The following is a 14832-nucleotide window of genomic DNA, read 5'->3' on the forward strand; positions in this document are numbered from 1 at the left end:
AGGAACCATCTACCCATATATCAAGCTGAGCAACTGAGCGTTAAGTGGTTTGTCCACAAAGGGATTGTAAATTTATTTGAGGATAGCATACTGCACAAAGACTAACAGAGATCATCTGTAGGTGTGGGAGCAAAAACAGGCCACTCTCACTGTTTTACTGGCACCCTAATGTTCCTAAATTCAGCTTAAACGTGCGCTAAAGTAGCCAAACGTGTTTAACAAATTAAGGAAGTAACAAGTAATTTAGTCATTTAGCTTGATAAACAGCAGGAGCATTTGAGAGTGATGACGTGAGACCCAGCATACAGAAGAATAGATTGTATTAGTTGAATCTTTGCCTCATTCTCCTTCTTTTTTCTGTTTGTTTTACCACATTGGCCCAGCTACAGGATGTTTACAGTGGCTATCAAATTTTAGTTGTCATTTTTTTGTGGCAGTAAATAAGAGGAAATTTTTTTTGTACACATTTCCAATGTTTTGTAGAATGCATTTAGCCATAATTTAAATAGATGTAGTGCTTAAACATTGTAATGGGATTTGAAATGAATGTGTCGCATTGTCGTTTTAAGAGTATCAGAATCAATTTAACTAAAATTCAGTTTAGTTTTGTAGATCTCTTATAAAAGCAAAAGGTTTGAGCTACAAGATTTTTGTTGTTTGTTGACTGTTTTTAACAAACTTACTTTTAAATTAAACCCACAAGTGAACCACAAGATACAGCCATGTTTGCTCATCATTCCTCCTTAATACCCCCTTGAACTGATAAGATAGCATTTGGACACAGAGCAATATAATAAGAGGCTGGACGAGACTAGCTGCTGGAATGTGACCTTTGTGCTGTTATTGGTTAAATAATTACAATGTAAGCTGCACTTCTGGTGAACAGGAGGAGGGCAAAGCAAGTATGAGAGATAGGCATGCACCCTTGGCTGCGGTGCACAGAGCTGAAATGAGCTGCTGGTGAAGTGGAGGCAATAGGGGTTCCAGCAGAAGAACAAATACTGTAAAAAAAAACATGTGAAAGTTGTGAGATAGAGACTTGATAAGAGACGAGAAGCGGTGTTAAAAGTTAAGATGGCTGGAAAAGATAGTGAGAATTTGAAAAACAGAAAGAGACGATGCAACAACAGGCTTGGAGGTTAAAGCCAAAAAGAAGAGCAGTGAATCAGTGAGAACAAGAGAGAACTGCCTCTACGCTTCCAAGGATGCTGTTTGACAACCAGTACTTTTTGCTTTATGTATTTCTGGTAAACACAGTTTAAACACAGTTTAGCTCAGAGAACCTAAAACCAGAATTATACTTCCGATTTTTTCCTTTTGTCCTTTGCATCTGAGAGAATGACACTGCAATCAGTTATTTAGTTGGCAATTCTTTTTTTCTTTTTCTTTATTTTTATATTTTATCTGAAAGCTGTCATTTCCCACCATGCATTTCTCTACTGGTAGGTTAAAAAGGTGGCTCTCGTGGTGGTTCACAATATCATTCAACTGCTTCATGAAGCTGCAGTTTCATTACAAGATGAGGGGCTCATTGGAGAGGTAGCTGATTATTACATTATTCATTTCCCTCAAAGTAGACCTATAATTGCATGAATTATTCATGTGTGCTGAGCTTGTGCATCACAACTGTTTCCCATGAAAAATTTTGTAAAAGGCGTCATGTTAATAAGCAGCATCTGTCACTATGACAACAAACAAAATAGCACTGTCTTTAAAAAATAAACAAAACAAATAAACAAACAACAGGCAAAAATTAGACATTTTCCAAAACTACTAAGAAACCAATCAAAGTAAACAATACAGAACAAATCACAAATATTGGACTGAAAAAATTCCCAGATTTAGTGAGCTATAAAAATCAGCCACATGGTAGCCTGTTCTCTGGCTGGTGAAGAAGGTTAAAGTGGTTAGTCAAAATGTATCCTTCAATGGGGGTGTAATGTTCATATGTAAAAGATGTCTGTCATTTATTGCAAGAGATTTGAAATATGGACCTTTTCTGTTTATTGGAAACACTCCTCAGTTGTGGGATACAGAAATAACTGGGGATTATTTAATTGTAACCATTCATTTTGGAGTCAATAGCTGCAAATGGGAGTGACTCAAATAACCCATGCTGACTCACTAGAAAATAATATTTTAGAGGACAGCAATTCTTAGCCCTCATTAAAAGACTTCTCCATAAAATACTCCAAACAGTCACGAGAAACAGGAGACCTGTAATTTTGTGCTGCTGCCGATGGACAAATATATGAGTCTACACGTCTGCTGTGAACCAAAATTACAGTACGCTGCGCGCATCTGAGCTTGAGGTCTCGTGTAACACAAGAACGGTTCCTTCTAATGTGTTCACATTTATAACTTTCTTAACCCCCATTTATCACAATTTCTATTATGGAGCCTTTTTAAAAGCACTCAGCTTCAGGGAGTTTCTTGGTAGGTGCCTCTGGGGACTCAGAAAAGCTAAATAAGATTTAAAGGGTGATTATAGAAAAGAGATTAGAAGTGTTGGTTGGGCAGAATTTCTTTACAGTTTGTGGTAAATTAAATGTTTGAATTTGTGCTTTTATCTTGATTAATATCTTCTTTTAATGCAGATAGTAATTTGTTATATATATATTTTTTTAATATTACTAAACTTAGTTTCCCTTAAGTATAACTAAATGTGCTACAGGTAACCTTGGACATCTCCTGATTTCATTTAGTGTCATTATCATGTAATTCTTAATACCTTATTTGTCCTAACGGCGACAAAACTAATGGTTTTGCATTTACCTCGGAAGTCAAATGAGTTGGGAGTAGCATTACTTCTGAGTTGAGCTTGTTAGAGTAATAAGACTCAGAAAAGCAGAAAAAAACAGGATGAGTTTTCCTTCTTGGCAAGGTAGAACCATTCATATATCACAATGGGTTTTTTGCACACAAATGTAGCATTTTCATGGCTAGAACCTGGTCAGTGCATCGCATACAGCTTGTTTAGCAAATCACAAATATGTAATACTGGCAACACTGATGAAAAGTTTGACAGTTTTGTGATGATTTACGTTCACAGCTGCCACTTTCGATTGTTAAGACGGGATTGCTGAGGTTACTCCGACTTTCCAAGTTGGAAATCCAACTTGAAGGGGAAAATCTTGACAAATAAAAGCAAGCCTGGCAAATTTTATAGCTTAGTTGTGTTTTAGCCTTTCAGCACTGATATATTTATCAGTTACTTTGGGCTAAATCATCAACTCTCGCATGTTAACAGGTTTAACCGTGCTTCACTGTAGTTTTACTGGCATAGTCTACATTATTTTCTCTTCATACAGCAAGTGGGTGCTGCAGCTCTGTTCTCTTAGAAAGGATGTGTTCTTAAAAAAAACAAAATTTTATGTAGATTTTAACATATGCATAAAAATTAATTTCAAAAGAGTTTCACTTATGGCTGCTTGTCTGTATATTCCAAGGGTGTCAAGTACTACAGTTTGGTCAAACCTGCTCATGTTATAAATATGTAGTTGGTTCTTCATTGTACTAGTTACTTAGTTTCTCATTCTTAAAGAATTCTTGTAAGAGACTCCTTAAAATGGCTACTGGTTAAGTGTAACTTTCAAGCATACAAGATTAATGTTTTAAAGTGGCAGATTTAAACCCAGACCTTACTTTGCCTGGATGGTGGTGGAAAGCACTGGCTCAGACAAATCTCTCACTGTTGTCGAGCTGTATCAAGATGATTACCATGAAGGCTTTAGCAAGCGAATGTTTTACATAATTTTCATACTTATCAAAACTTTCATTCAGCCCCCATATTCTGGATGTGTCCACATTTATTACATCACTGCAATATACTTTACTGAGATGTTTTGAGCCATCTACCCACTGAAGAAAAGAATTACACTGCAATGGAATGTAGCCTAAAATTAATGTGTGCTCTTGTGTGTATTTCTGGCATCATATTGGCAGAACTATCAGTTAAACGGGAGGAAAGATTATTGAGACTGAATGAAGTGGACAAAGTGGTGAGAAGAAAAAAGAACAGAGGGAAAATTAGGAATTTAAAAAAAGGTAATACGTGGACGAGGAAGCAAGGAAGGTAATTCGAGGTCAACACTTACACGCAGCTTTCCATTTTCCAGCAGGCCTGTCAACGCTCTGCTGTGAGGCAAAACACCCTTGCAAGTTTTTCTCAGTTCCTTGTGTTCATATGGAGTCGTGTGATCTCAGGGTAAAGGAAAAATGGCTTAGATCGCCTCCACAGACACGCAGTGTCCAAGTTCATGTAACGTCAGAGGACCTGGCTGACTCATGAGGCCCATTTTGGAGTTTGTCATGTCTGCTTTGACCAGACATAAATAGAATCTGTGAATACATGAACCAGCTGTGGAAGAAAGCTTCTCCTGGAAAAATGAACATGAGAAAATCATGCTCATTCTTCTTTTAACCTCTCCACATCTTACCATCCTTGTCCATGACCTCTTGTTACCATGCTGTTATCTCCCTCTCCAAACCTAAATCCCATTCAGCTAAACCACTTTTCTTTTTATTTCTTCACTTTGTTTTTTCCTTCTCTGTCGCTTCCAAGGAGCCTTCTTCTCCCTGCAGTTTCCCTCTTTTTGCCAGAGCTTATTGGAGAGAACACTTTCTCTTCAGATTCCTGGGAAACAGATGATGGTGGTTGGGATTTGTGTTTTCCACTATTGGTCAGGCTATTCGGAAAGAGTCGTGCTGGGATGGCAAGTTAAATGTGCTGAAAAATGAGTCATGATTCCTGGGCTGCATGTGTAATTCTGACTGTCTTGTTTTACTATTGTAAAACATCTGAAATATATATGGCCTGTTGCACTTATTTTGAACTGTCAGTGTTAGAAATAGGTCCAGGTGCGAAGAAAAGTTGCACCACTGATGGTTTAGACCTTTAAAAGTCAGTTCTTTCAAATAACATAAAAGCAGCATTTCCAAATGTGTATATAGTTTCAGCTCGTTCATCTCTGGGGTTTGGCTTCCACTTCCAACAATTGTGGTCAATTCAGTTTCACTTGTGACAGAAAAGTTGCAGCACCAGCTGAAAGAAAAATATCCTGGTTACTGAGAAAATACTTTATACAGAGAATCATAAATACATTCTGTTGATCTTCTTTTTATTGACATAGCTGCAGAAAATTCCAGGGCCAAGTTACAAAGGTTTTTTTAATCTTGTGTTTCAATACTTGACATGACTTGACACTAGACATGCACCATCAATGACTTCCACTCATGCTTTGATGCTTTTGGGTGTGGTTAGACATGCAATGGTGTCATATAAGGCTATAATTAGGGGAATAAGATGGGTAACGCATTTAGTATTAGTGCATATCTCAGCCCTACAGATGCAATTAGATGTATATATTTAATTCTGATCATGATCTGAAGAGTAAAACTAAAACAAGAAAGAGGATTTGAATTCAAACAGAGAAATCAGGCAGAGAAAAGACAGAGTGAGGTCCCTTTGGTGTAGAATTTGCCCCTTCCTTCTCACTTTGACTTAATGACCCGTGATTCACAGATGAAGAATTATGCACAAGGCTGCATGGGACCAAAGGAGCACTGGACTCCAGCAGGGACAAAAACAAAAAGAAACCTCCAAAGGAACCAACTTGTCTACACCCCTCCACTACCAGGGCTGTTTTCTCCTGTTTCTTCATCTCATCATTCCTCTCACACTCTCCAAAGGTCTCCATTTTTGTGGTTACAACTGTAACATCAGTGGAGTTTGGGAGACTGTGTTGCACAAGAGGTCGAAGGGACGATTGTTCCTCCCTTTCCCTCTCTTCCATTGATCTTGTCGGCGCACAGATGGAGATTTTTTTGGAAGTGTCCCATTAAGATCTGCCAATGAGACCTCTAAAGCTGCACTTTAGACAGTTATTGCCTCGTCTTAAATGCTACAGAAACAACCCCCACTTAAGTCCTTGCACAGAAAAAGGACATACGGGCAGGTCCAGTGATGACCAATACAACTTAAAATTGTCCTTTTTCAGATGGCTTTGATAATGGAGTAGGACTCTAAGTGAACCCTGAAATGATCAGTTATCAGCCCCGTCTTAATTTGAGGGTTTGCAGCCGTCTGCCCCATGCTCCTTTTTGAACATTGTGGTCATGTGCAGCCAAAGTAAACTCATCTGCTGTTCCAAGATCCAGATCTCTCCAATCAGGAAATTAAACCTGGCAGGGGGAGGTCAGGCAAGGGAAAATATGATCATAGGAAAGAATAGGAAAATCATTGTGATGACTCTTTTTTTTTTTGATGTTCTGGTTTCTGTGTGTTTCCATTTCCGCCTTTCTTTCATTTTTTTCTCTTTCACTTTTATCTCTTTTTATCATGAATTTTTATCTAACATCTAAATCTTCATTTTTAGGGGGATTTTGTGTTTCATGTTTTCTTTTTAAATTCTAATCCTATGAAAATAAATCCATGGGATCTAAAAATTCTTTGCCTTTGTATTGAAGTTGATATATTAGAGGTAAGAGTATTCACCCCTATGCTCTGACATCATGGTGCTGTTGTGACAATGAGTTTATTTCAAAGAATATTTCCAGACACATTTTACTATCCAGGCCTGGATCAGACAGACGCACAATCAAGTGGAAAGTTAGAGTTAGAGAGACAATCGACTAATTAATGAATGTTTAGCAGAAGTTTTTTGGATGTAGGATCCTCATGGCCCTGGGTAATCTGGGTGTCCTCATCACATCACACTTGTTTGCAACAGATTGTGTGGCTATTTTTTATATTACATAACATACATTATGTTGCATTTGACATTGCCAAAATTGTTTCCAGAAGACAAAACGACAGCTGTGGCACAGTTTTGTTTCAAGTGCAGTGCATATTTTTTAACTAGATGGTTACATGATTTTGACATCCCTCTCCAGAGTGACCTCTAGTATAATGACCACTGTCTGCCTCTCATACTTTCCATTTACGCCTCTGCATTCAAAACTGTTAAGATGGATGTTCGGTAAATTCCTTGTCTTTGGTTTTCACCAAATACCAATTTAAATAGGCCACTTCAGACTGAACTCCTTTCAATAGGGTGTTTGTATGGTAGCCATCGCAACCAAACATTCTGGATACATGAAGGCTTTCAATTTCTGAAACGTGGAGGAATTGGTGGAGGAGGGGGGTGCAGGGTTCATCCTACGCAGTAGCGCTTGTCCATCTGCAGACACTCGGCGCCTCATAAGAGCGTCCTTGATAGCAACACCTCCATGGTTCATATCTGAAGCATTGGCTCAGCTCATGCAATGATGTGCCAGCTGCCAGCCCAATGACCTCACCTCTTTAGACGTCAACCCTCCCCCCTGTGGGGGTCAACAATGCATTCATGCACTCGCACTACTTCTGTTAATGGTTTTTATGTCTTTGCAGATGAATAGGAAAGTGAAGAAAAGCACACACACACACACACACACACAGAGAGACACACACACACTGCTGTCCTTCAGCGTCATGTCCGGGTGTTACTGCTTTGGAGGTGGGATGTTTTCCCACTTGACGGCCAACACTATAGCAACAAAAGCCAGATGAACCAAAGAATTCCCCTTGATTCTTTTATGTGACCGGAAAACTTCCTCTAGTTGAATGTGAAACTTGAAAGTTAAATAGCATTCCTAGTGAGCCATTACTAATGCCGTTGGAAATGAATAGCACCAATTTATCAGCTGGAAAGATAAGTTGCACGCCCTTATTTTCACCAGAGTATTTTATTTTGGGTCTTTCAAAAAAAGAAAAATTGCTGTGTGCCCCTGCTTACCGTGTTCTTTCATAGAGGCCCATTCAGCAGTGCTATAAGTAATGTGCTTTATCATTGCTGTCAAACAGTAAGTCCTTTTACTTTTATGTAAGAATATGCAACTGGAGTCAATTACTGACAATCTAAACATGAGAGGGGTAAGCCTCAGATTCCAGTAATTCAGCTATCGCTACTTATGACAAATCCACAGCCCAAGATACAATGTGCTCTTCCAGTGATAGTTCAAACAGTGGATTTATGATATAATGATGATGACATTATCTTGGTATTAGTGGGAGGAAAGTAGCTTCATCCCATTAAAAATGTGAAAGCTGCCAACTATACATAGAAATCCACATATACATGCATGTTCATGCTCAGACTTTACCTTGAGTACTGTGAGTGTTTTGGCACAGAGGCATCTTGCACTGCTAATATTCAGTAACAGTTATGGGATTTTGCTGTCATCTTTCCCATCTTACATCAATTCTAAAACGATTAGAGCATACAGACTACTTTCATTTTTCTGGAGTCATTTTCAGACACTTACAAATACTTTATAGGTTCCTTGGAAAAAAATAAATAAAAAGATGTCAGCAAAGAAAAATCCATACTCTCAGCAGAAATCATTGCTTCAGCTTGGGTGTCAGATGGCATTGGATTTATCTGAGACTCTCTTTTTCTCTCTCTCTCATGGGTATTGTCTTTCAGATCAGGATCGGGAGACAGAGTGTGGTCACCAACAGTTAGTGAAGATGGCAAGACAAGCCCTTACATGGAGCCCGACTCACAGGTAACCACTGTTTACAGTGGATTTCCCCAAGCACAAGTCACATGCATTTCTTAAGATTTGAATTCACTTGAGGTGGGATGCAGTCAGAATTCTCGTTGAATTTATCATCCTGCCAACCAGAGCGATGGCTGTAACTGCATCATGACTTTGAAGTACAGTTCCCTGGGTGTGAGATGCAATTTTCCTCGGTGACAGAATCCATGGAAACAGGCACAACACTCAATCTTGAAATTGCATGTGTGCTATCATTCACATGATTATAAATGAGATAATGCATCCCACTGTTCACTGGAATAGTTTTGAAATAGTATCTTGATTGTTCTCCAAATGTATGAGCTGCCAAAAGGACATTCAAGGCATGATGAACTCTAGCAGATGATCTTTTCCAAGTTTTCCATTGCTGGCAGGCTAGCAGGTTTCTGAGCATGGAGGAAACAGGAGGTGTGTGAGTGTATGCGCACATAAGCTGTGAGTATGGATATTGTGTGACTCAGGCAGACAGACAATGGGAATATTGTGCTTCGGATATGTGAGAGATGTCCATTCGTCAAGTATTGTGTTGTTGTAGTTATGGAGTTGCGATTGATCTGTCTCAGCCCTCGTTGTGGCAGCATATCCGTGCTTAAAAGGGTGGGACAGGCATACGAAGAGCCGAAGTGAAATCTATCTGCCCTCTCATGATGGAGTGTCTCGTATATTACAAAAAAGTGTTGTTTTTGGGGTAAGAGTAGTTACGGATGCAATTTATCAGCTTGGGTTTTGGTTCTATTCTAATTTCTTTATCTAGGATTTTGATAGTTTATTGGAAATAGACTTTCCAAAAGGTTGGTTTGCTTGGTAAATCTAACCTAAAACCTAATTAAATAATTTCTCAGTTACATTTCCTGATGCGTTAAATGTTTTCGGTGAGTGACCGGTCTGGACTGCAGGCAGGCCAATGAAACGCCCAGACTGTTTTACTAATGAGCCACATTGTTGGAACACACCCAGAATTTGGTTTGGCATTCTCTTGCTCAAATAAGCGGTCTTTCCTTGAAGATGTTGCCTGAATGGCAGCACATGTTGCCCTATGCCATATGTGCTTTCACAAATGTGATCATGCACCTCCATACCATCATGAATGAGGCTTTAGAACTGCACTGATACGCTGATTTTTCTAACATTTTAATTTGTCACCAAAGAACAATTTTCCACTTTAATTCCATCCATCTTGAAAGATCTGAGATAAGGCAACTCAGAAGGTTTTATATGTATGGTGTTAGTCAGAACCTCCCTGACATCACGTTGGAGCGCACCCTCCTACTCAAAGTGTCATAGCTTTTAATCCAAACCATTATATTCAACTCAAGCAAGTAGTTTTAATGCCTTAATCTAACTAAATAAAAACTCAATACTGCACTCCCATGCAGGATACAAAAGTTCAAAAAGAAAACTCCCACATGGAAAAAATATGCTGCAATGCTTGATACTGCAAAGGAAAGAAGTCATCCAGCTGAATCAGAGCAAGTCATACTGGCTTCAGAAAAAGTTGGCTGATGTTTGAAAGCACAGCCTGGTTGGACAGTCCGTTGGACTAAATGAACTGGTTCTTATATAGTGCTTTTCTACTTATCTGAGCACTCAAAGCGCTTTACACAACTTGTGTATTTACCCATTCACACAAGCACACTTTCTAAGTGCTTCATAGCTAACATTCACACACATTCATACTCCGATGGATGCATCGGAGAGGCATTTGGGGTTAGTATTTTGCCCAAGGATATTTGGCATGTAGACTAGGGGAAGCCAGGAATCGAACCACCAACCTTCCGATCAGTGGATGACCTGCTCTACTACCTGAGCTACAGCCCCCTCCCCCACAGCCAATATGGTGTCTTTGGTTAGTGACCATAGAAGTGTGATGATAGGCTTTAAGATATCTTAGAAAAAGCATCAGGTCCATATTGTCCTTGTGTCTACATTCTGTTATTTTGTATATCCGAAAAACTAACCAGAGATTGTGGCTTGTTGTATATTTAAATTCATAGACAGATCAAATTTCATGTTTTCAGCACCACAGGTAGAACTCTATGGCAACCTTTTAACAGTGTGGCTATCAGCTCAGGTCTTGCTATGATTAAAATAAGAAAATACGAAGTTGGAGTGAGAGGAACCAACAGCTACAGGAATTTCTACAAACACAGACATGCATGATAGGAGGGCTTTGCGTGAGGGTAATATGAGAGCGGCAAATCTGTCTTCCTCATGCTTTTTTTCTCTCTGTTTATCTCTTCTCTCCATCTCTCTTTACATCTTTTCCAGTCCTTCTTTTCTTCCTTACTGAAGTCTAAAAATGTTCTCTGGCATCTCATTTTATGAAGTAAAACAGCTGGAACCCGCGGACAGCTGGAAACCTCCAAGTGAGGGCCACGTTATTGTCACGCTCAGGTGGAACCTTCTGTGCTTTACAAGAGGAAACATCTACTCCCTAGAGTCACATAAAGAACTCACTCTTTCTTTGTTTCGTTCTTTCTGTATTCTGATTCAGTTTGCCAACGTGACATTGGTGATTGTTCATGAGATATTTTAGAAACAGTGTATATTCCACAATTTCTGTCCTGACAGATCCAGTTTGTGTGACGTGATGCTTGAGCTAGTGTGGACAGCAAGCTGAAAGTCACTGTTTCAGATTGTGTTGCTTAAGGCTTGAAGCAGTGAATCCATCATTCAAAACCTACCTTACAGCATGACACTTAACTTGCAGCATATTTTATGCTGAAGCAGTATGTTTTGGGGTGAGAAATGACACCAAAGAAGAACACTTAGGCTCACATATTGTAATAAAAAAAAAGAAAAATCGCCACATACCTCAGTTAACTAAGAATGTTTCAAAAGAAGGGCTATAATTTTAATCCAGTTAAGTTCAACAAATCCAGTGATGGCATCCTTCAGGCCTTTTGAAATTGAACATTTTCCTTTTTAATCATGAACTCCTTGACCAACTGGCTTTGTTGGAAATTCCAGTCCCACCGGTGGGAATTTTCTACTGAGCAGGAAGTGACACATGGAAGGAATGAAGTGTTTCCTTTCACCTTGGGAACATGGGAGATTGTCATAAAAGTCGGTGTGCAAATGATGTATTTTTGGATATGCGCTAAGCAAGCATATGACTTAATACTGTTGTATGATGGGGCTGTTTTGGGAATTTTGGAGGGTTTCTTTTACTTGTTTCAATGGGACAAGGGAGTGTTTCCAGGGAGTGCTAATGTCTTTGCAAGAGTGTCTACAAACTACCGGATACCATACACAACTTCCTGAAATAGAAATGATTGTGATAAAGAGTGGAGAGAGAGATAAAGCAGTGATGAGGTAACTGTCATAACAGAAGAAATAACATGACAACCAGTTTTTACCTAAGCTTTTACTGTACAGTTCTGGGAAGGTTAGTGAACTATAATCAGATATTTGGCACAACTTCCAAATTTAATGTAAAACAAAAGGATTAATATAATAATCTGGCTACAAATCAAGCTCCATACTTGGAAAAAGTAATAAAAAATACCTTTTTAATTCATCTTCAAGGTGCCAGAAGAATCTCAGTCCTCCATGTCAAGGTAGTCTTAAGTGTTTCATTTCTCATTCAATACTAAAAGCTAACTAAGTGCCAGATATTTTATACCCTATACCCTCACTATTAAAGCATCTAAAAGCACTTTAGCCAAGATGTCTTATAACATCTTTTTTTCTTGTCAGAAACCCATAAATCTCTAATTAACATTATTTCCTGCCCCAGATCTTGATAGCCTAGAACCACTTTGATGATTTCTTCTTCATGTACAATATTGACTCAGTACTTAATAAACTATATGGACAAAAGTACTCAGGTACGGGGCACCAATTTAGCTCACTGTTTGAGCAGGCACCCATATGCCCTGTGGCTAAAATGGAGCACTTAGGCTTGAGTCCAGCCTCCTGTCTAGTCTTGACTCCTGAACTATTAAATAAAGACAAACACCCCCCCCCCCCCCCCCCCCCCCCCCCCACTATAAATCTAAAATAAATATTGAGACACATTGCAGCCAGAGGAGGTGCTCGACCATGGAAACCTGTACCATGAAGCTCCTGGAGCATGGCGTTGGTGCTGATGTTAATGCCAGAGGAGATTTTGAACCCTGCAGTTATTGAGTCAGCGGAGAGTTGGCGACTTTTATGCACCATGTGTCTCAGCACTTGGCGACCACGCTCTGTAACTTTATGTGGGCTGCCATTTCGTGGCTGAGTTGCTGTGGTTGCTAAATGCTTCCACTTTGCAATGGTACCATTTACAGCTGATCGTGAAATATCTAGGAGAGAAGAAATTTCACAAACTGGTTGCAATGATGGCATCCGCTTAAAATTAGCAACCTCTTAAGAACGACCCATATGTCACATGTGTTTGTACAGGCAGACTGCGTAGCTGGAGACTTTATTTTGTCCACCTGTGGCAATTGGACTAAAAACACCTGAATTCAGAGTAAACAGTCCATCCAATATCCAATGTATCTTCAGTAGTGCAGGTATTTATTGTCTGGCTCAAGCCCAGCCTTACTTTTAATCCAACTGAACTGAAGACAATTTGATTTGATGGCAAGTAAGATAATTAATGAAGCCAAATTTGATATAAAAGCAATATAATAACAGCTTTGCATACAAAAATTCAATCACCTTTTCCAAAAGAAAAAATGCCTCTTGTAAATGGTTATCTAACCTTACGTCTGAATTTTAGCACTTGATTGTCAGTTTTACTGTTGGAATGGTTTAATGGAGGAGTAATGCAATACCATGGGTTACTGACATTTTGGGTTTTCAAAGTTCCATGCCTTAAATTACACAGTGGCAGCTTCAAGTAGGTGGGAATGGCTCGCACTCAATGTTCGTCTAACAGTATTATTTGGCAGGGCAGTATGTAAATGCCATTCATGGCAACTGGCCTATTATTATAGCGATAGCTATTGTGGCTGAGTGCTGTGGCCCTGTGGAAAGAATGAGGCTCCACAATGCGGAAGCTGAGAGGTCTGGATCACACGTCACTCGAGCTTCCAGTCTCAGCCCAGGAGCTGGCAGCTGAAACTCAAGTCTCCAAGTTAACATTAACAGTGGCTGACAGATAGAGACCTTGCATGACTAATTCCTTCTTGGTTTGGATCTGATTTTACTCTTAAAACAAAAGTATATGAATATTTTTTTTCTAATGAATGGCACAAGGCTACAGTTCTCCAATTAAGAAGCATTAAGAACAATTTGCCCAAATATAGTTTAAATGTTAAACTCTTCACATTTGTACTCAGGTAAAACAGATGGTGAGCTATTAGATTGATATATTTTGTTAACACAAAGTAGATTGCCATTTACCGCATAAACATTCTGATTGTGTTTTAACAACATGGAGTTATTACTTGATTTCAGCTATTCCCATGAGTTACCAAAGCATGTTGAATGGGTCAGGTTTTACTTGATCCCCTGTCGGGAAAACTCAGATCAGCAGACCAGTAAAGCATTAAGAGAAAGTCATTTTAGCAGCTCCACAGGCATTTTAGATGTCAGGCCTGTGACCCCACCTATTTGGTTGTTTGTGTTCACTAATCAACCAGTCATCCCCAGAAATGTCAAATCAGTCTCCAGGTTTTCTTAATAGAGCCTTTCTTGCCCTGCTTGGCTGCCATCATATTGAGGGAGTGAAGTCGTTAAGCCCTCTTTGCTTATGGTCCAGAGAGACTGCAGGACTCTGGGCTCATTCATATTTAGAAAAGTGAAACTGTATCAACTTTGTCAGGGAATAGAGCAATGTACCTGTGTGTGTTTATTTTTATTTTTTTAATTTTCTGCTGCTTTTTCAAGGCCTTACACTGATATCAGGATGAGTACGTAGCTTTTATATGGAGGTCATTTGATGAACTTTGATCTGTAATTAGTTAGCCATGAAAAGTACTAAACTCCAAATGGCAACCAAAATGAGCAAAACAATCAACAGTGATAAACCTGTTGGTCCTTTTTTTTTTTTTTAAATTAATTTGATCATGTGATCATATGAAGTCCAAAAATAACATCTTTTAAAATAACATCAACTGTTTTAATGATTAAAAAAAGAAAAAAAAAACAAACCAAGTATATCTTCTGTAAAGCATTTCGTTGTATGGAACAAGTCTCTTACAGCTTACTGCCTTCACAGCTGCCTGCGCGTCACGCAACAAAGTTAGTTTCCTTACTTAAATCATTTGACTTTCTCTACGAGATAAACTTATTCCAAACCAAATAGTAATGTTCCCC

General features: G+C 39.0%; 1 protein-coding gene across 1 annotated transcript in view; it reads left to right on the forward strand.

The window, feature by feature from the left end:
- The window catches only part of pdlim4 (PDZ and LIM domain 4), a 46294-nt gene that overhangs the window by 11080 nt on the left and 20382 nt on the right, over positions 1 to 14832 (forward strand). Inside the window, exon 4 of the mRNA XM_006785003.3 lies at positions 8466 to 8547. Coding sequence (XP_006785066.1) covers positions 8466 to 8547 — 82 coding nt within the window. The remainder of the gene's footprint in view (positions 1 to 8465; positions 8548 to 14832) is intronic.

Source organism: Neolamprologus brichardi, chromosome 10, assembly GCF_056152115.1.
Source record: "Neolamprologus brichardi isolate AB-2024 chromosome 10, ASM5615211v1, whole genome shotgun sequence".
Lineage (NCBI taxonomy): Eukaryota > Metazoa > Chordata > Actinopteri > Cichliformes > Cichlidae > Neolamprologus > Neolamprologus brichardi.